Source organism: Plodia interpunctella, chromosome 24, assembly GCF_027563975.2.
Source record: "Plodia interpunctella isolate USDA-ARS_2022_Savannah chromosome 24, ilPloInte3.2, whole genome shotgun sequence".
In the NCBI taxonomy this organism is placed as follows: domain Eukaryota; kingdom Metazoa; phylum Arthropoda; class Insecta; order Lepidoptera; family Pyralidae; genus Plodia; species Plodia interpunctella.
In genome coordinates this window covers 5,301,245-5,323,422 of record NC_071317.1, presented here as the reverse complement: position 1 = coordinate 5,323,422, position 22,178 = coordinate 5,301,245, and the positions used below count along the sequence as shown (strand labels likewise).

The following is a 22,178-nucleotide window of genomic DNA, read 5'->3' as shown; positions in this document are numbered from 1 at the left end:
ATTAGTTAGATTTGAAAATATTTGCATGTGTTCTTGATGACTTAGACTTGATATCTATCCATGTAAAATCACAGCGGGAATAGGCCCTAATGACTAGACATTTAAAAACACATGACAAAAATGCACATTGACGTTATTTTGATGGGGTAAATCAAAATAAAACTACTAACATTTAAAGGAGCAAACCCGGGGGAAGTCGAGCAGTTTTTTTTTTAACCAAGATATTATTTGAAATCAAGTGAATGTACCCGCCAGGCATCAGTTTCGATTGTGCCTGCTTGCCTCCAAGGGCCACAGCTTTTCTGGTTGCTGTCATAAGTCTGGTCAGTCGTCTTACGAATATTTTTTATTGGCAAAAAATGAGAAATACACAAAAAACATTGAAGGTACAAGGCGGATCTATCGCGATAGCGAAGAAATCCATCTAGTCTTATGTCCGAGAGAACTATGGATAATTAAGTGGTGAGCGTAGCATAGCCACATAAGATAGAACTAAGTATTATACACGACATGCGCTAGGCTGAACCTTGGGCCGCAGACGATAAAGATTGTTTTTTCAACAATAGATTGTGGGATTCCTAAGACAGGTTTAGTTGTGGCCACGCTGATCGCTCTCCTCCATAGTGCACGAAGTTGCGCAGTTTGTACTCGATCAGCGGCGTAGCGTGGGCCATCGCCCGGTACGGAATAATATTTTGCCGACCCTTTAATTTCGTAAAAATGTTGGTGTTACGTTAATAACCTTATGGTTCTTTTCCAGGGAGGATGTATAGCGGACGGCAGCTTTGTGCTATACCGGCGGCCACTGGACCCTGGCCTTGGTGAGATGGTACAGGAGGCCAGACAGTATCTCATCAAACTGTTCCAAGTTGCCAATGTACTACTCCTGATTGGCACTGTCATAGTGAGTCTCATTATTTCAATCCAGTCGAGGATGTCTCTCTCTCTCTCTCTCTCTCTCTCTCTCTCTCTTATTTGAGCGTTTACCTGGTTTCTTTGAGTGTTGGAGCCTAGATTCCACTTTTCTATTTATTATTTTGAACTTCCGCATCCATAGTTGTCAGACCATTGGTACGCATATCATCTTTGACATCATAACACAAAGATACTTATTAAACTTTAGACAGCCGATTCCTAAAGAGCTTCGTAAAATCACCGCTTCGCGTCGCGTTTTCATAGCGCCGACAACGTGCAAGAATGAGAGAGAGATCCCACTCAAAAAATGTGAAAACTTTTTATAGGTTTAAGTATGTGTGGTTGATGTCGCCACAAGTATATTATTTGTTATTGGTCTCATGTTTTTTGCAAATACCTTTCTTATGACATCCTTTTTAGGAAAAGGAGTTCCTAGTCCAGCTGTACCTGTGGTATACCCTAGGGTTCGTGATGTTTGGGCTCGTGATCGCTCTCATGGAGTTCCTCATCTCCTCACAGGAGTACGGGACCAAGAAGAGCCTTGTGATGTTTATACCTGACGTGACATTCCTCTTCGGTAAGGAATCGTGCATGCCAATTTATGGCTAGCATGTGATCTGTTTATTTTGTAATAACATCATATTCGATTCCTTTCGTCTAGTCCCATGACAGGAAAGGGGTAGGGGTTCCAGACCATACAGGGATAATATGGCGCCGTCCCAGGATTAAGGTTTACTGAAAATTAAATCTTCCAATACTCAAATCTTGGGGACTCAAGGGGGCTGCCCCCCCCCCCCTTTGAAAAACGTCTCTAGATACACCCATGTCTAACCTGATATCCCGTATATCCATCTGGCATAGATAGATGACAGACGCCATTAGGCAACGCGATGCGCGTCTATGAGTCAATTTCAAACGTATTTATTTACTTATAGTAATTACTCGAAAATGCACAGCGTTCAGACCTGCAGACCAAACATTAGAGGGCTCAGTGTATCAGCTTGTGCATAGTTACAATGAAAGGTGCACAGACCTCACGTACAAGGGGCGGGACGCGGATGGGTATGGCGGACGGTAATTTGTGCAGAGTCACTAGATTTAGGGACGGAGACGCCTACCCCACTCGTCTGCCTCAGCCTCGCATATCGTAATACCACGTTGTTAGAGAAAAAGAAAGTAAAATATATTTGTGTGTTGATCGACACAAAAGCAAAAGGACCTAGGACTAGTAAAATATCTGTATTTTAAAATCGTTTATGCTTGCATATACCTACTTATCCTAAACAAAAATACGTCTGAACTTTTCCCGCATTTTCTTTTCCTAGCAATCATCTGCTTTAGTTTAAAGATAGGAAAAGGAAGAAAATAAAGATATCTTGTAAAATAAAAATACTTAGTAATGTTCACATGAAGCTATTTTATTGAAACGTCTGCTGCAGTAAATAATTGTAAGGTTTGTGCTTTGTCCCTTTATTATACTAATACATATAAATATTATGCGTCGCGCATAAGTATCGTGGCGAATTCATATTACACTGCTCATTTTTCAGATCAGTAGTAGTATACTAAGCAATGGTATAAAAAGCAAACTACTTTTGTTTCGAGGCTGCGCATCTCTCCGAGTTCGTTGATAATTTGAGCAGTCAGTAGGTGTAATAGAGTCCACGCCATGGAGGCAGTCCCTGACAACAACGTGGCCAATCTTCTATAGATAGTTCCGCATATTGCCGCGGGATTTCTTTCGTGGCATGGACACTTACCGGCAAAATACTGGAAGTGTTATATAATCTGTGCCGGCAGAATTACAATGTAACTATATATTCTAAGAAGTTGAAAGTCACTTAGGTGTGTTGTGCCCGTTTCTGTGTTTGTGTCTATCGGACCCACGCTCGTATAGCTTGAAGCTTAGTGTGGGCCGGTGAGTGTTGTCCATTTAATTTAATTTCAATGTGTAGTTTTACGTAAAAGTTAACTGAATTGAAATTCCAGCGGTTTGGTCGTGTCTGCCAATGGTGGAAAATTACAAATGGAAAATAGTCTCGGATTCGTGTCCATTCTCGCTGAAGTCTCCGGGAATCTGCGATAAATGTGTCCCGGAGATATCACCAGGCACCCAGACTTGTCAAACAACCAAGACTTATTCTCCGGCTTTGAACCAATTATCCGTGGAAAAATGCGGATGTTCACAGAAAACTGCCAAAAAACCCAAGAGTCGCCCTAAAGTTATCTGCAAATGTCCGAAGAATTCCCCAGTTTGCCCATATGATTCCCCAATTTGCCCGTATGATTCCCCAAAACGCCCGAATGATTCCCCAAAACACCCGAATGATTCTCCAATTTGCCCGAATGATTATCCAAAACGCCCGAATTATTCTCCAAAACGCCCGAATGATTCTCCAATTTGCCCGAGTTATTCTCCAAAACGCCCGAATGACTCCGCAAAACGCCCGAACAATTCTCCAATTTGCCCGAATGATTCACCAAATTGTCGGAATGATTCCAAAGTATCATCGAAAGATGACCAAATATGCCTAAAGGGTTGTCAAATACCAATGAAGAAGATACGGTTAGCCCAGAAGGACCAAACCAGGTGCCCACCGGAATGTTGCGACAATACCCCACGACGTACTCGTATCAACATATTTCAACTATAGAATTAGCTAGATATAAAACAATTATAATATAATTGCTATCATAATATAATTTAACCCATTTGTAATAATGCCAAGTGCAGAAATATACAATGAATGATCCATTGATTTGTTTTACTTGTGTGCGTGAAAGTAGACCATTTCCGACGAACAGCGAGTCAGTATTCTGCGTAGGTGAAATTTTGTTTTGTAGCCGTACATATAAAACTCAACGTACACCATGTCTTGAAAATTCGTCCTACAAATTCAAATCATTTATTCAGAAATTAGACCTTCACAGGCACTTTTTCTCGTCAATCTTTATATTTATAGTTATTTCTCACAAGCTAAAAATACTGTTTAGAGTTTTACTACGATTTTGAGTTTTAAGGTTTCAAAGTTAGAATTCACCATTGCGAATTCTAACGCAACATACACACGCTCGTATACGGACGTACCTACGCGGTCAAAATGTTTGAAGTATTATAAAAATTTGAATGTCTTTAGCTACACTGGTATAATATTTTTCCATTAAAATCACTGCGATCTCACTAGTTATATTGGTGTCCAGTATTTTCCTCAACTATATGGTGTAACGCGTTGCAAACTTGGCTGTAAACTGAAATATAATTAAATGTATTCATAGCACAATATAAGGTAAGCTACAAAAGGGCATCACTCAACTGGATCGTGTACCCCTTCGTATGGCTGTTATGCGTATATACTTAGGCTTTTGTAAGCATATCGCAATACGCGCGTTCTAACAATTCTTGCATAGCATGACAAACGACATTTAGTGGTGCACATAGGCAATAGATGGCTTTGTTATAGTTACCCCACGTTGCGTAATATTCATTAAGTTTTTTTTAAATGAGTTAAGTTTCTCTAAATTAATATTCCAGTGATTTGGGCGTGTCTGCCAATAGTGAAGGAGTACAAAGGGAAAATAGTGGTGGGTCCCAAGGGCATCTCGAGACCACGACCCATGGGTATATCGCTGAAGAAGTTGGGAAAAATCAACTGGAAGAAATCAAATCTTTTACAGAAGTTTTTTGAATCTAACCCGAGGAAAACTGAATTACCTCTCAAAAATGCCGAATGTTCCCCCCAAAGCTGCAAAACATGTCCCCCTAGGAGTCCCAAACCACCACCAAAAAGTACTGAAATATTACCGAAGCTTTCTCAAATATTATCGAAGCCTTGTCATTCCCAAACATCGCCACAGAATACTCAGATATCATCGAAACCCTGCCAATCCCAAACGTCACCGAAGCTTTCTCAAATATTATCCAAGCCTTGTCAATCCCAAACATCGCCGCAGAATTCTCAGATATCATCGAAGTCTTGCCAATCCCAAATTTCACCGAAGCAATCCCACATATCAAAGGAAGTTTGTAAAATATCACCGAAGAATTCCGGAATGTCCTCGAAGAATCTCCGATGTTGCCAGAAGGATTCCCCATGCTCCCCGACCTGCTCCAGATATTGCCCCCAACGACAGAACGAGCCTAAACCATCGGGCATCAAGTTTTCGATACGCGCAAACTAAAACAGATTATACAATATAATACAATTTTATTCCCTTTGTGATGATGTCTAGATCTGAAATATAGTGACAATAATCCATGATTTGTTTTACTTATGTGGTTTGACACGTTCCTAATGCTATCTCTAATAATCTCGATCCCAACTATTATTATAAATGCGAAAGTAAGTTTGTTTGTTTGTTACCTCTTCACGCATTATCTACTGGACCGATTGTTATGAAATTTGGTACACGGGTAGAAAATAACCTGGAATAACACATAGGGTACTTTTTATCCTGAAGTTCCCACGGGAGCGAATCCCCAGGGCGTAGCTAGTATAATAAAGACAAGGGTTTTGGTAGGTACCATAATTTGTAGTAGGTACCACTTTTGTAGGTTTAGCTAATAAATAAAAGAAATTGATAAAAATGTGATAGATACGCTAGTGAGAGGGTTCGCCTAGTATTAACTGATAATTTTATCTCACCTTTGAAAATAAAATGCCCGTTATCATTTTAAATAATTTTCTTTTAATATTTTTGTACTATCTACTATATACACGGTGAATGTTAAATATCTATTGAAAAACTCTATCGTACAAACTTAAAACTTATCGCAAATCCTAAACACGGCGTCGTGTTGTCAGCAACTCAACATATAATCCTTCAAATACAAATTGAAAGTCATTCATTCACACACACTCTATATACACGCAATTGCTCCCATATTTAATGTCAACTTACATAATAACCTAAAAAAGAGTTTTTACGCAAAAAATAATTTGCATTATAAAAAATTCGATTCCAGAAATAACCGAGAATTTAATTATATCGAAAATGCAAAATTGTAATGACATTTCAATTTATATTTGTGTGATAAATTCTAAAAGGACAAGAATACCGTTCGATGCGACTCATTAAATTTCTATTGACATATTCATTTAGTTTTATCTTATATATTATAAGAACACATTAGGTATATAATTACTAGTAGGTTTTTTGTATGTTATTCGCAATCATAGACAAATAGCTTATTCAAATCAACTATTACACTCGAGGACCTTTCTCAAAATAGTGGTAGAAGTTGCCTAAATATAGTTACGTACTGTAGTGAAGACAATGTTTATATGGAACTATAATCGATTTATTAATGTTTGCTATAGAAAATAATTCACAGAATAATCTAGAAACAATATAGGCTTTTGAAAAAATAACACAGCTTTATGAATATAAGCTGTATGAACAAAAGCGGTAGATGGCACAAAAATAAACTTTATTGTACGCGATTAAGGCTTATTTTACAAAGGCACGACGATCATCGCATCGAAAGATTTCTCTCCATTTTATATATTAACAACATGTGTATTTGGGTTTACCATTTGCATGTTAATAGTACTTATTGATATAATTAATTTAAACAAGCTATTTCAGTTAGAAACACAACTGTTTATATAGGATACTTGAAAAAACCCTTCGGTCAGTTCATTTTATGAATATATAATATAAAAAAAGTCTATTTCAACGTAATACAAACTACCAAATAGATTTTTATACAAGTTTTAACAGTCTATGGGGCTAGCAAAAATATTCACGACGACGTAATCGTATTGACAACGTCACAATAGTTCCTCTATGTACGATGCGTATGTACTATATTGTTCATTTTCCACATAAATTGTGTCTGTTTTGTCGCAAAAACTCATGCTGACCCCATAGGAAGGTTGAGATTTATATGCGGGCAAAAGCTAGTAGGAAATATAGTGTACAAATTTAAATTTAATGCAATAATTTTCTATTCATATTTCAAAAGTACAATGCGTATACAAAGTTTAGACCTGGCGTGTCTATGGGTTTGCTTGCACAATAGAAAAATTGCCAATAAATCTACTATTAATATATAAGTTTGGTCTACTGCGCAGGCAAACCATAGACACGTCAGCACTCTTCGTGGCTCGCAACCTTTAATAAACTAAGAGAAACTAAATTATGACTTATGAAAACAAAACTAGTCTCAATGGTACACGAAATAATATCTTAGTTTAAGAATAGCATTATGCAGACATTCGTTACTTAAAAAAGCAACATTTGACGCTTTTTATATCTCGCTCTTTTTCAATACAATTCACATGAGTGAGAAACACCTGTTTTGTGTCAATAGCAACTTAACGTTGTTTGGACAGAGAATACTATAGACATCATCGTATCTTTTGTTTCGCTCATACAAGAAAGAGAAACATGCATCAAAAATACGCGAGATGAAACAGAACAAAGCGCTAAGATCTATTGTCGTGTGCGCGGTTTCACAACGCTCATAAAAGATTGTTTGAATATAACAAAATCACTTTCGCATTTATAATAATAGTTGGGATGTGATTGGAATTTGCATAAGGACATTGTGTCATCCTATTGATCTGTCTGTTAAACAGTCCATAACTTCGAAATTACACTTGCAGTGCTACGCTTGTGTCTGCCATTCACGGACCAGTATCGGGAGCAGCTAACCATGCACACCCTGGCAGCAGTCCTGAAGGAGTCACAATTTTCCATGGAGATACCAAACTCGGGGCTTAATATTTAATTTTTAGGGTACTTTTTAACACTAGCCTAGTTACAGAAAATTCGGAAGATGATGAAGTTATTTTTAAAGAAATTTATTTTGCCAATTAGATGCTCACGACACAGTCGTAAAATTGTTCTGTCACTATAAATTTCATTTGGAAGTTGAATTCTATGTTTTTTTTTTTATATATTTATTTGAGTTATTTAACAAATATGGTTAGTGTCAAAAAATGACTCTTATCACTAAGCTTCAGTAGTTTCTAGTAAGAAATATTTTGCATTATGTTCGTCGTTAAAATATATTTTTTTTATTTTAAGTCGTTTTTAAACATTCTTGAAACATTTAATTACAAATACACGAACTGCCAGATAATCTACCTGAAGTTATCTATCAGTTAGTCTTATCCACAACTTGAGAAACACAATTTTATATTTGACGCTATATGTATAAGTTACATACAGGCTATCAAATAGTTTATCTTCACAGGCCCTAAGTATTGTAACATTCCAGTATACATACCAGTAATAGATTTCTTTTAAATTTAAACAATAGAATGTGTAAATTCATTGTCTATTGTAATTATTTGACTGTGAACGTACCACTGGGAACATATGCTGTCCTCATTTCTATTGATTCTGGTGAAAAAAGCATGTAATTCTCACTCTCTGTGAAGATATTTATATATGTTTTAGTGTATAAGATGCTTTACAACAATGTGTTGTCACATATACTATCATTTATCTAATTATTTACATCAATAAAGGCCCATTAGGTAAATATTAAAACAATTATTACTATTCATATCATCTGAAGCCATACTTCTAATATAAAAACAATTATTTTCACAATCGTTTTGGCACTAATAAATGATACTGAATTTAGTCCATGTCTTTGAGATCAAAATAGAGAAATAAGCCAAATTACGTCTACTGTTGGATAAAACGCCTCGCGTGTCAGATTCGACACGCTAGGCGTGTTTTTACATTCTAATATAAAATCATTGCGTCATAATTTTAGCACGCTCCGGATTCTAGTTTTCATATATATTCGAAATATATAAGTTTTATTTTAACAAAGTAATGGAGAAAGTAAAGTTATTTTATTGTTTAAAAAAATTCGTGTTTTCAATTAGGTCCAGCCGTTTTCGGAACTTTTCGATATTATGTATCTATATTTATCTCATTTTTACTATAGCGAATGTGATGATTTTTAATAAGTTTTCTCAAATTAAAAAAAAAATTTTCATGTTAAAGTAATTTCGAACACATCACACTGAAAGCATATTCACCATCAAAAACATCTTATATCCATTCAATGGCATTGCATCTGGCCTGATTTGACATCAAATGTATGTACTTTATGCTAGTCATTTGAAACTAGTGTCCGACCAAATATTCGGTTTTGGCTTAAACATCTAATTTGAACAAATCTGGGTAAATCTCAGACCGTTTCGACCGCTGCGGGCGCGCTGTTATTTCGATAAAATTTTCAAATTTTCTTGAGGAAGGAATAATGTCCAAAATCAATCATTCATAAAATTTACATTACCACAGTACAGATTAATTTTAAAGTCAGATAGTAAAACTAATTGTTGTTTTTGTTAAAATTTGAAAAATTGTAATGACGGCGCGACTGCAGCAGTCATAAAGCTCTGAGAAACACCCCAATAGGTTTATGCACAATAAAAAGAACGTCATTAAAATCGGAATGAATAAATTAGAATTCATAGTTTCAGTCGGACACAATTTTTCATCTTTACACTCCGGTTAACAACAACTGTATATCCTAGCGATATCTGAACATTCAACATCAAATGAAAATTAACCGACTTACGGATAAAATATCTTTTAACACACTTATAGCTGTAACACTTATAGGCTACAAGGTATTACCTTAGCAAATATACGAAAACCAGCTCTATGTCAACACAATAAGATTCAAAATAGTACACTGACACCTTGACGAACCATTATTCATTCGTGTTCGTTGATAGCGCAACAGAAAATAATATTACATAAACCACTTTAAACACTTTGACACTTAACTGACACTCTGATTGGCTATTGAAACCACAGGCTGTTGGTTATTGGCCGATATGACTGTGGACCCTGGGGGTATTTTCTGAGGCACCATGCCATCAATATGACGGTACTTCTTGAGCCTGGTCCATTGCCCATTGTTGTAGTTCATTTGGAAGTGCATCTCTGACAGCATAGTGAGGTACGTGTCGTCTGATTGGAGGACATTTTCTATGTTTTCTGATAGCTTTATTGTCACTATGTTGCCTAGGTTTGGACAGGGGTTGTCTGAAACAAAAATTATAAATGTTATGCTAACTCCATAATATTGGCACACTCGGGTTTTTTTATTGTGAACTGGTCTTCATTTCTACTGAATTAATTTGATCACGCAAAATGTAAAATTCGTAGAATTTTGAATAAATAAAACATATATATTATTATAAAAAGGTAGGCGTTTGTGAGTTCGTGACTTAAGTTTGTATTGTATGTTTGAGGCGGGTAATCTCCGAAACTACCGAACCGATTTAAAAAATTCTTTCATGATTAGAAAGGTACATTATAAAATTAGGTTAAAAATAGGGATATATTTTATCTCAAAATTCCTACGGGACAGCAATCTTGCATAATGTACCTTTCTAATCATGAAATAATTTTTGAAATCAGTTCGGTTTTTGGTTGGAATTTTGAGATAAAATAGGATATATTTTATCTCAAAATTCCTACGGGAGCGAAGCCCCGGGCAACATCTAGTAACATATATAATAAATAACATAAATAATTTAGAATATGTGCTCTGTAATGGTAGATTAGTTTGGTCATGTAGGTAAATATTTATGGTGTATTTAGTTGTAGATGGCATGGTTTGTATGTGAGCATTTTTTACCGTAAAGAAAAATCAGCAATGTACTTTGAAACCGCCATGTTAGTTTGTAATAAGTAACTAACCTCTGGATCCAGCCATGAACCCTAGTATGAGAGCCTTCTCCGGTCGCGTGACGCGGTTGGCGTTCCGGAACATATCCTGAGCTTCCAGCATTTGGTCGCGCTGAAAAAAAAGGATAGCAATTTTTTTACAAATATAACTTTTTTTCATTTTAACCACTAGAAAAAAAAACAAAAGAATTTGAATCACTAGAAACACAGAAATCTTAATCTGGCGTGACATAATGTGTTAAAAGTTTTTTTTCGCCAATAAATAAAAGAAATTAGCAAAAACGTGATGGTGGCGCTAGTGTGCATTTATGTATCACCTTAAGAAAACTTTACCAACTTCACAATAGTGAAAAGTGAAGCTTAGACGAATGTAATTATAGTATCTCAGAGCTTTTTTATATAAACTTTGAGATACTACAATATATATAATAAAGAATCAGAATATGTGACTTACCGTGAGTGATAACCCTCTCCGCGGCAACAGGGGTTGTTGTGGTTGTGGTTGCGGGGCGGGGGGCGGCGGCTGCGGCGCCGCGACCGGCGCCGGCGGCTGCGGGGCCATCTGCACCTGGGGATCATATAACATGGCTCATTGGAATAAGCGGCGGATTCTGGGCTCTGACGCTCAACGGCTGAGGAAGGAACCGGGAAAACGTTCAGACGAGAGAGGTTAGAACGAGTAGTTTTCTTAGAATATGGTCATTACATTTCCCATATCTCATGGTGTTGCGTAGTGCTCTGATATTTCAGAGTTTACAAATAGTAAAAGATAATGTTCCTATCAGCGGGCAACTTATAACTGGCTTTTTGTAATCCATTGCTTTTTGTATAGTATTAAGATTTTATCCTGTTGATTCTCCTTAAAAAACAAATACATATTCACAATAAAAAAAATATATCGAAACGAGACTTGGAAAATGGATGTTCGGCCACCTTGTACAGTAAACAGCACATCAAGTTACCCTGCATAAACCTCTATGGCGCGGTAATAGCGGCGAGTTTGCAATGAATTTGGGTAGGTTAATGAGCTGTTGACTGTACAATATGTATATTCATATTCATTTATTTCAAAAACAATACAACATTGTGTGGAAATATACGAGACAAATAATAATAAAATATTAAAATAATCACAACATTTTGGTCAAATATTTTTTCAAAAGTTGTTCTTACGATTTTTTACTGAACACTAAACAATAAAACTTTTAGCTCCATCGGAAGTTTGTATATACAACATAAATTTTTGATTATATGCCAAAAAAATTAAAAGCTTAATATATATTATAATATTATCGTTTATCCCAAAATAACAATGAATTTATGGACGTAGTTTGAAGCTCAAATTATTCCAATTCATAGTTTATCGTGTTCTCTCGCTCTCGCGTGCAATGACCCTGGCATAGGCAAAAAATAAACAAAAAATAATTGCCAGAATTTATCAATGAAAATAGACTTTGTGGGAACCGCTGCACTGAACCTACCTTTACTATGAAGCGTAGTAGTCAGGTGGCTACTCTAAGTATTATAACCAATTATAGATTTTTTTGATACATTTTGGATTTCGATTTCTTAAGTTTTGACTATGCGCATATTATCAGTAATAGTTACTGCAACATGTGGTGACGGTAAAAAATAAAATGGGGTTATTTTATTTTTTGGCATAATTAAAAAAATATGGTGTATATTGTGGACGCCAAGACAGCAAAGCTCAAGTGGAATTGGGCGGAACATGTTTGTCGAATGCCGCCAGAGAATCACCACAAATTGGGTTTCCAAAGGGCGCAGTCATCGTGGTAGACCACGAACTAGATGGCGGGATGATTTAGACAGGTTTCGGCATGGTTGGCAACAAATGGCTCTGTATAGAGACCTTTGGAAGACAGAAACTTTTGCCCAGCAGTAGGACACAAAATAAAGGCTATAAAAAAATTTACTTAGATTAAACATATTTTCACAATTCTTTGACCTTGTAAACTACCTAGCGCCGGTTCGTCACGTAGTTACGAATGATGAAGCGGGTGATAACTATGGTGGTGTTTAACTAGTATAATAGAATATATAATACCGTCTGCGCGATCTGCTGCAACCCGTGCTGCTGAGCGTGCAGCGCCGGCAGCAGCGGCCGCCCGCCCGCCGCCGGCTGGTTCACCTGCACGTTGCACATTACACGGTGATCGACGGATTGGATTTTACATCAAAATCAAATAATTTATTCAGTAATTAGACCTTCACAGGCTTTTCACGTCAAATTTGTATATTATACTAGATTTTTCCCGCGGCTTCGCCCGCGTGTTTTTCACAGTAAAATCTCGGATGATGAAGAGTATGTTTACGAATTTTCAGATTTTTATCATCAAAATTGTATTAAGTCCACCCCCCTTTTTAAGGGGTTTAGGGTTAATTTTCAGAAAAATCAGAAACACGTATTCATTAATATCTTGTCAATAACTAACATCCAAATTTTCAAGTCACTAACTTCAACGATATAGAACTTTCATATAAAATCTTTTCATGCCTTTCACCCACTTCAGGGTAGAATTTTCTCACAAGCTACAAACTACTGGCATTTCGAAACAACTACTGCGGAGTGCGGAAATCCCTATCATGCCAGAAGGGCTTCCCAATATTGTTTTTTCATTTTGACGTTGGATCCTTAGATATTATAAAACAAACTCCTCTGCCGCGTCTGTCTCTTCACGATAAACTCAAAAATTACTGCACGAATTTTCACGCGGTTTTCACTAAATAGATAGTGCGATTCCTGAGGAAGATTTAGAGGTGTATGATTCGTTATGTTTACCCGAGCGAAGCCGGGAAGGCGCGCTAGTAGTTATTATAAACCGATTCCTTTATTCAAAAATTTCGCGCACCAATTTTAATTATGAATAAATCGAAGCAAATCGTTTACGTTACGTCATAATACGATCACTAAAATCCATGTTGGTAATCCATCGATGTGATTCACAGAAACTGTGATTGAACAGCCTGAACACTTACCGATTTAATATTCTGCAACAAGACAGCCTTGCCCCCAGGTTGCAATATAACAGCGGAGGTGTTCAACAGGTTCTGTGCGGACAACAAGACAGGTTTCCCACCCGCCTGTCCTGCTATCAACAGCTTCGGTTGCTGACCTATTACAATCGGTTTTGCTCCCGTTCCCTGTTGGAAAAATTTTAAATAGAAATATATTTATGTGCAGCATAATTAAATACATTTTCAGAAAATGGAGAGCGTGTTCAATATATTTTTTAATTTTTATCTATTGTATTTCTCCGGAATGCAAAGAACAAATTAATTACAGGATACAAACATGAAGCCGCTAACAAGTTTTCACTATTAGTAATACATTAGGTACATATAAGTTGTAGAAAAGTACTACATGAGGCAAAATCATAATAATTAACAAGAATTTTAAAATTAACTAGAATAAATATGTACTACTAGCTGCGCCCCGGGACTTCGCTCCCGTCAGAATTTCCCGTGGATAAAAAATACCTTCTGTTATTCCAGGTTATATTCTACCCGTGTACCAAATTTCATAACAATTTTGCGTAAAACGATAATAAACATACATCATCGCAAACTTTGGCATTTATATAAGTTTGATGCCTACGATGATGACAAAAATAACTAGCTGGAATAATAAATAATTTTAATTATGAATTATGTATTTTCAGTATAAAGTACCAGCAGTATAGGTACGAGTCCTGATTTTTTTTCATCTCAATTAAAATTTACAAAAAGAAAGTTATTTGTTACATCGTGATATAGTTACCTGCTGCACTAGAACAGGCTGCGCGGGCGCACTGGGCGGCGGCTGCGGCTGCGGCTGCTGCAGCGGCTGCGGCGCCGGCGCCGGCGACCGCGGCGGCGACGCCCGCGGCGCCGGCGGGGACTCCGTCGGCGGCTCCACTGTGCTCGCTGCAGTTATACAAATTGTATAGAAATTGCAGCAATATATTCAAATTGAGACATCAGCTATATTTAAACGGTTTTATTTTATATAACACAAAATATTGTGTATTCTTAGACACATACATTTTTGTTAACAAAAAACACTAAACTCAAATTATTAATTCAGAAATTGGACCTTCACAGGCACTTTTTCAAGTCATTTTTTATATTATATAATAATTTGTCACAAGCTACAAACTACTGGCATTTCGGAACGACCACTGCTGAGAAGAAATGCCGAAAGAAACTCATTTGAACAGTGTTGGTGCCCATGCCAGAAGGGCTGCGTATGATTACACGAAAAGTATTTCAACGGGTATTATACGTACGACCATATATAGCATGGAAATAAAAGTAAACATTCAACGTACTATTGGGCGTGTCCTCCGGTTTGGGCAACGCGTAGTTGAGTCCCTTGGCGTAGTCCGGGGGCGGCGACGACGGCGGCGCCGGCGCAGCCTTCTTGTTAGCTTGCCCCTCCTCCATTTCTGAAATTAAAATAGTGGATTATTTTTGTTCTGTAATAAATTGCGACTACAGGCCATTGGACGCTGGTAGCTACTAAGCTAGTCGTAAGTCATGTCAGATGCCTTTAGGCGACTTGAATAAAATATGACACCAGTGTTAGCAATATACACTCGAAAGGTAGTCCTACTAATATTATAAATGCGAAAGATTGTATGTGTGTATGTTTATTATTCTATAACGTAAAATCCACATACCAAATTTCATAGATTGTTATGAAATTTGGTACACAAATATAATATAACCTGGAATAGGGTACTTTTTGTTCCATAATTCCCACGGGAGGGAAGTCCCGGGACGTAATACAAATATAATTCAGTGTTAATAATAATATATTCGAAAAGAGGTATTCCTACTAATATTATAAATGCGAAAGATTGTGAGGATGTATAGGAGGACGAAAAATCTACTGGACTGATTGTTATGAAATTTGGTACACGGGTAGAATACAATCTGAAATAACACAAGCTTTTGTCCCCAATTTCCCACGGGACTGATTCCCCGGGGCGCTGCTACATATTATAAAACAAATTCCTCTACCGCGTGTCTATCTAACTAAAAAATGACAGCACGGATTCTCATTTGGTTTTGACCCGAGAGAAATATATAAATATAAAACAATTTACCCAGCTTCTTGCGCTTCTTGATCATGGCGTGCGTGGCGGGCTGGTCGGCGATGTCGAGCAGCTTGATGCCGGCGCGCGGCGCGACGCAGCGCGGCGCGGCCGACCGCGGCCCGCGCGCCGCCCAGCGCGACGGCAGCCCCTTCAGCGGCGCTGCGCCCGGGCAGACACACTATATATATATATACACGCTACACGCGCGCGAGCCCCGACCGGGTAGCTACAAGCCTCGAACTTACTTTGAAGCTAGTTCAATCTGTATATTTACTTATATGTGTCGTGCAGTGACTTTATATATAATAAACAAATTAACGTCCGACAATATCGGGGCCGATATTGATGAATTTGGAACTAGATATAGTTGATATGACCTGAAATGCTTAAATCTTAAAAACTAATAGTTACATATAGATAGAAACGAATTTCAAAAAAGTTAAAATGTTAGTTTATTTTCAATATTCTTGATTGATCGAAATCTAAATGACATTTGTGACATTGAGTATTTTAGTTTTTCATTAATACTGAAAAATACTTTATATGTTCATGGAATTCTTTTACTTAGAAATACTTGAAAAGGACATCAAAATAAAAATGTTGTATTTTATGTTTTCTACTCCGAAACCAAACTCACTAGTATCAGTCATCTTCCGAGGCATGCCCCTGCTCCTCACAGGCACGGTGGGTGCTTGTGCCTTCTTCTGATTGGCCTGCACCTCCGTCGCCTTGGCTAGCAGTTCACTTCTAAGTGCTACAGACTTGGGCTTGCGTTTTAATGTGAAATGTTTCACTGCACTCGGCTGTTGTCCTACCTAAACATTATTTATTTCTATTAAACAAAAAAAAGAAAGAAAGGAACACATGTAAAGAGAGAGGGGAGGCTTTTGGCCAGCAGTGGGACATGTTATAGCTGTTTGAAAAACAAAAATAATTTTAATCGACTTCTGTCCCCCTGTCTCCGCGGTCTGTCTGTGTGAACAGATACACACAAAAACTATAACAAAAAAGTTAACATTTGTGGGATCAATTTTGCGAAAATATGTTTGTTTTGTAGACTTAAGACCCCTTTGACATGAAAGAAGGCCATTTCATGTCAAAATGGAGCTTGGACTAAGGTGGTTTTGGTAGTTATTGTCATGTAGGCTAAATTTTGCTGCCGGCGCCACCGGCAAGAGCCCGTAGTAATAGAATATACTTAATAGAACAGATTTAAATTTTCATTACACAATTTGTGCAAGCAAAAATTAGACATTTCACAATGATATGGAACCAATATACGTGATTAATCAATTACATCCTACACAGTCTCAGGCACTTTATCAGTGTGTATTGGCCAGTTGTTAATGAATACATCTTGCAAATTTTACCATATAAACATCACAAATAATAATCAACTACCAACTTACCACAGAAACTAAAGCATTCTTATTCAAATATAGGCACTCAAGAGGTAGTAATCCAAGGTCTGAATGTTTGGCTAAAGCCCGTCTCAACTCCCCGATCATATCACTGAATATAGGTCGGGTTTCGTCAAACTCTGCTATCTCGGTGTTGAGGGTCCCGGCCGAGGGGAACGTTTTGAGGACCTCAGCAAGCATCGCCACCCACAAGTCAGAGTCCACAGCAGCCACTTCAATGATTTCTTCCAGTTCATTTCGCCACTGGAACATGTTTCACCATATTAGTTCAATAATAACGAATATATTGATCCTAGCATCACTCTAACATATTTATTGTTTTTTACATTCTACATTATCTTAAATTAGTGTATGTGGTGCTATAAAAGATGGCAATTAATAATCTTTGATGTAATATTTTAGAAACCAATAGTGAAGCCAATACATAAATATATAGGTGAAACACTATTCAGCTGTAATATTAGTTATTCCTAATGTATTTCTGTGTATGTCCAGTTGTGCCCGTAGTAATGGGCCTTGAAATAGACCTGTCTGATTGTTAACTAAATTATAGGTTATAAGTACATGTCGCAAGCTATAATACTGATTTTAACAAACATTCCACAGTAGAATACTTCTGTTATCGCTGAATTACACACAATACAACGATTGAATGTCTAGCCTAGACCATGAAGCACGCGTATTAAAAGGGAAAATGCTTGTGTTGCAATCGTGTTTATATTTATCTAACCCGTCGAATTGTTGTGAAATGTACACTTTATGATACATACGATTTTATTGGAAAACAATAAAATCAAATATTTGAGTTTATCTGTACATATATTTATTGTAAAATACGATATGACAACAAATAAACTAATGCATTAATCGAAATTTTACTTCTCTTTCTAGCCAATTACAATTGTACATAAACGAAAGAGACATAAAACATAACAGTTACGCAAATCATAGAACACCAAAGAGAAAAGTTACCTCTTCAACATTTCTGCGCGGGATATGAAAGAAACTTAGCAATAATTTTAGTTTCACTTGCGTTTGCAAATCTGGAAAACAATCCTTGATATTTTTCAAAACTTCTGCGTTTAATTGTGTACAAATTGAGCCACTGGTCCAGGAATCATTCGATGTTCCGAGTTTATTGTGGAGCCACAAAGATGTATCACTATCCCGGACGTTCGCCATCTTGTAACTGACTGAACTAGTGACGTGTTCAGCATCTGCCATCGTCGTATTTGTTTGACCCGATTATCGATTTATCTAACCTGCCATCAACTCGATTATTGATTAACACTTTTATTTTTATATCGTCCGGCGTCTTGAAAAAAACTGGTATCGTTACCATGTTTCCAGTTTGATATTAAAAAGGTTTATGTTTCAACTTTGACGAAATTTTACAATATTACAATAAAAACCAAATAATTTTATTAAGGCTTTTTATTTTATAATGACGGTGTCGGGTGAAATAAATTATTATAGATTGAATCTTATTTATCAGATTAACTCGAACTAACAAACTTTTTAATATGGGCAAGTGGCTGTTGGGCAATTATTTACAAGATTTGTTTACTAGTATAGAACAGGAAAACGTATTTTCTAGGTTGGCTGTGCGATACATTTCAATAAAATCAAATTGTGGATTGCATTACAAATGAGAGGATTTGATTCATCGATGTTGTTAATTTCACATTCTTGACAACACTACTTAATTATAAGGGTAGGAGGTACATGTACATATACGTCATGTCGTACTTATTTATGACAGTTATTATTTTATTTAAACAGGCATTAAAATTAAATTGAAATTCAGGCGATATCATGTAAAAAATTGCATATCTTAATTTTACTTCCAATTAATGTACGCTACGAATAAATTTATTTATATTTCTAAAATAAAAATTGTAATTGTTATTAGTAAGTAATAGTTGGCTGTATTATAATTAACATTTTGCTTTAGGCATTAAAAGTATTAAAACCTGACGCGCCATTTTTGAATTACTTACCTATAATGATTATTTGCTAAACAATATTATCGATTTAACAAGTGCAAAGAATTTATCAATTCCAATGTCGGAGGTATCAATTCCTACAAATATATACGAGGAGGTCTTAACGGAGGAGACTATTTGTGATTTATCTTCTAGTGATTTGGAAACGGTACCAAAGTTTGATAATAAATTGCTAACAGTAAGTTGAACAATTTGACCATAATTTCACACTTTACCTAAGCCTCAAGATATAATTCCATAGGTAGATACTAACTTAAAATTTAGTTCAAAGGCCCTAACCTACGATTGTATGATTATAAAAAAAAGGAAAAGGATACTTTATTATGTTTTCACTTTTATAAGATTACACAAAATTTTAAATAAAACACCTAACGAAATAAAGCACGCCTTTTCCATGAGTTGACATCACGGAAGGATCATACCTACATTTTTTTGAGGTTTAGGAAACATGGTGAAACAATCTCACATATTTACATAACATGAACCCTGAAAACTATCCTATTTTCGTGGCCTCGTGGCCTCCTTTTTTGGCGCCACTTACCCACGGTCCCATATCAAACTCACCCAACGGTGGAAATATTCTACAATATAAAATTTGAAGTCTATTTATTACCGCCATATACTTGCATATTCGATTGTGATATCGATTTATTTTAAATAGTATTTTCTTTTATTTCAGGTACTTTATTTACAAAATAACAGAATATCAGAACTGTCCGAAGATTTCTTCCCGTCTCTCCCTAGCCTCATGTGGTTGGACTTGAGAAACAATTGCTTAACCAACATCCCCAAATCCATACAAACCCACCCCAGTCTCACACACTTGTTGCTACAGAACAACAAGTTAACAGCACTTCCAGATGAGTTAGGTACACTAAGCCTAAAAGTGTTACAACTCAACGGGAATCCTATAACCTACCCGCCAAAAGAAATTATCAATGAAGGGACATTGAAAATATTGTCGTTTTTAAACCAAAAATGTATTGAAAAAATTTTAGTACAGTCACCAATAGAATTGTCTGAAGATGGGCAGAGCACGCGTACGTTCGACACCATAAGCCAAAGTAGAAGTTACAACTCTGTACTGGACAGGAGCAAAATCAAAGAGAAATCTCTATCTGTAATACTGAATGACAAAGAAGTTGATTCCGAAGAGGAGGAATATTACGAGAAAATCAAAGGGAAATGTCCAAAATTAGCCAAAAGTAGATACAAGTCTGTACAGTCATATACTCAGAGTTCAAAATACGTTGATCCACCTGAAGCGGAAAGCAAGGCCGTGGCTAACTTCAAGATAAAACAGAATTACCTAAAAGATCTGGCTATAAAGAAACACAAAGATTTATTAGCTAAAAGAGATAAGATTTTGCAAGATAGGAAGTAAGTAATTTATATCAGCGGGCCTTACTCCACCACCAACACCAACAATCTGGCAGGACTACACTGCAGATATCGTTTGTTCTACTCTTCGGCTTCTATTTAATACCAGAAATAAAAAAATATATATATGTTTTTTAACATATTGAGTTACGTCAAAATTCGTAATACAACAAGTTGTTTATGATGTTATAGCTCTTTGGTCCTTCGAATTTGCTGGTGTTTTACAAGTATCTCTTCAATGCCATATATGATGCATTTTACTAAATTATAGCTCTTAAAGTTCAGTTTCGAATTTAAAATTGACATTTCAGAGCAAGATGTTGACTACACCTTGCATAAATAACGAACACGCCAGGCGAATTTTTTTACTACAAGCGTGTATGTTGCAGGAACATCCAACTTCTCCAAAACTGGCGTCGTGAATACAGAATCAAGCAGCACTCAGCTGACGGAACATACAAATTGGAACCTAAATGTTTTCCTTACGACACCAATCCGGAATACATGACTTTTTTGACCAGGGAAGATATAGAAAAGGATCTCCCCGATAAGTATAAAAGAAAGTTGGTCCGGAGGTGTAAACCGACTGTGCCGAGGAAGAGTTCCAATGACGTTCATCTGGCGATAAAAATAAAGCAACTTTTTGAGAATCTTGAAGCTATAGATTTGAATAGAAGTGATATGACGCCGAGGACTGAACAGAAGGTGTTGTTGAATGAAATACAAAAGGTAATATATTTTGTAGGGCACATCAAGAAATCTAAATTCATTGAAAATTCGCCCCTATTACCATTAATATCAATATAGGATAACTTGATGCGGTCGACGAAATCATACTGTTATTGGTAACTAATGTTGTTGAAAGATTTTCTTCTTATAGGAATATTTTTTACAGATAACGGAAATAAAACAGAAGCTTATGGAGCTATCGTCGTCGAATGCAATGTCGGTGATTCGAGATTAGAAAACTAAATACCAATTTATTCATACCGGTAAATTTGTCAAGAAAGCGAAGAAATTAGACGAGTTCGCCTGTCTCCTGCTTACCGGCAGCACTGGGTGTTCACCAATCTTGACCATTCTATTTGATATTGCAATAGCATAAAAATGTAGTTCCGTCTAAAATTAGTTTTCTTCACTTCGTTGACAGACTGTACTATATTACTAGTAGTTAATAATAGCTTAATATGGCAGTATCATGACTTACCTAATAATATTGTTACGGCTAATTTATCTGTCAATTTACAAACACTATCAGTGAGTGACCGATTACCCGGTCAAGCGAGCAAGATATCAATAGGCTTAGTTAGTTACTTACGAAGCAAAACCACATATATTAATTGAAAAACCGTAACACGTATGTAGGTGTTCCATTTCGCCGCCATTTAGTGAAAAAACTTCATACGGGAATAACATTATTGTATGATTTAATATACGTAAATCCGTAACATGTTTCGTCGAAATATACTTTAATTAATCTAAAAGGCCACCCCGTATTGTATCCGACTTAAAAGTATCCATAACACTCGCTGCATTTCCCTGCTGAATGGCAATGAATATCCTTTGAGATAAGGAAAGACTATCATGGTCATGCTCAGAAATGCGATAGCTTATTTTTTTTTAACTTTTTGCCTCAGATCCACTCCTTCATAAACCATTTGATTTAGTCAAATTTATTGATTATGATG

At 36.4% G+C, this 22,178-nt stretch overlaps 3 protein-coding genes across 5 annotated transcripts; 2 read left to right on the top strand and 1 right to left on the bottom strand.

The window, feature by feature from the left end:
• Positions 1-85: 85 nt before the first annotated feature.
• On the top strand, positions 86-5,164 carry LOC128680424 (zonadhesin-like). Of its 2 annotated transcripts, none has more exons than XM_053763570.1 (4): positions 86-323; positions 761-904; positions 1,336-1,492; positions 4,448-5,164. In XM_053763570.1, exons 1-4 carry the CDS (start codon positions 243-245, stop codon positions 5,092-5,094), a joined length of 1,029 nt encoding a protein of 342 aa, XP_053619545.1. In that variant the 5' UTR covers positions 86-242; the 3' UTR covers positions 5,095-5,164. The 2 variants fall into 2 exon arrangements, with proteins under 2 accessions (XP_053619545.1, XP_053619544.1); XM_053763569.1 differs by lacking the exon at positions 4,448-5,164 and adding an exon at positions 2,905-3,670.
• Positions 5,165-5,578: 414 nt separating this feature from the next.
• Nelf-A (Negative elongation factor A) lies at positions 5,579-18,319 on the bottom strand. Its single transcript, XM_053763568.1, has 11 exons — positions 18,077-18,319; positions 17,093-17,347; positions 16,321-16,498; positions 15,693-15,842; positions 14,913-15,029; positions 14,363-14,508; positions 13,582-13,746; positions 12,650-12,733; positions 11,039-11,152; positions 10,597-10,696; positions 5,579-9,936 (listed from the first exon to the last, which is right to left on the bottom strand). Exons 1-11 carry the CDS (start codon positions 18,284-18,286, stop codon positions 9,671-9,673), a joined length of 1,785 nt encoding a protein of 594 aa, XP_053619543.1. The 5' UTR covers positions 18,287-18,319; the 3' UTR covers positions 5,579-9,670.
• A 568-nt stretch (positions 18,320-18,887) lies between these two features.
• Positions 18,888-22,151, top strand: LOC128680365 (leucine-rich repeat-containing protein 27-like). 2 transcript variants are annotated; one of them, XM_053763457.2, is made up of 4 exons: positions 18,888-19,258; positions 19,790-20,490; positions 20,880-21,219; positions 21,386-22,151. In XM_053763457.2, the coding sequence occupies exons 1-4, from the start codon at positions 19,169-19,171 to the stop codon at positions 21,452-21,454; spliced, it is 1,200 nt and encodes a 399-aa protein (XP_053619432.1). In that variant the 5' UTR covers positions 18,888-19,168; the 3' UTR covers positions 21,455-22,151. The 2 variants fall into 2 exon arrangements, with proteins under 2 accessions (XP_053619432.1, XP_053619431.1); XM_053763456.2 differs by having other exon boundaries at positions 18,892-19,288; positions 21,386-22,146.
• Positions 22,152-22,178: the final 27 nt, after the last annotated feature.

Excerpts from the sequence above, each read along its gene's own strand:
- LOC128680424 (XM_053763569.1), top strand. The coding sequence starts at position 243 with ATGTACCCGCCAGGCATCAGTTTCGATTGTGCCTGCTTGCCTCCAAGG. Across the intron at positions 324-760 it reads TGGTTGCTGTCATAAGTCTG|GGAGGATGTATAGCGGACGG; the intron begins GTCAGTCGTCTT and ends GTTCTTTTCCAG. Across the intron at positions 905-1,335 it reads TCCTGATTGGCACTGTCATA|GAAAAGGAGTTCCTAGTCCA; the intron begins GTGAGTCTCATT and ends CATCCTTTTTAG.
- Nelf-A (XM_053763568.1), bottom strand. The coding sequence starts at position 18,286 with ATGGCGAACGTCCGGGATAGTGATACATCTTTGTGGCTCCACAATAAA. Across the intron at positions 17,348-18,076 it reads CGCGCAGAAATGTTGAAGAG|TGGCGAAATGAACTGGAAGA; the intron begins GTAACTTTTCTC and ends AACATGTTCCAG. Across the intron at positions 15,030-15,692 it reads CAAGAAGCGCAAGAAGCTGG|AAATGGAGGAGGGGCAAGCT; the intron begins GTAAATTGTTTT and ends TTTTAATTTCAG.
- LOC128680365 (XM_053763456.2), top strand. The coding sequence starts at position 19,169 with ATGTCGGAGGTATCAATTCCTACAAATATATACGAGGAGGTCTTAACG. Across the intron at positions 20,491-20,879 it reads AAGATTTTGCAAGATAGGAA|GAACATCCAACTTCTCCAAA; the intron begins GTAAGTAATTTA and ends TGTATGTTGCAG. Across the intron at positions 21,220-21,385 it reads TGTTGAATGAAATACAAAAG|ATAACGGAAATAAAACAGAA; the intron begins GTAATATATTTT and ends TATTTTTTACAG.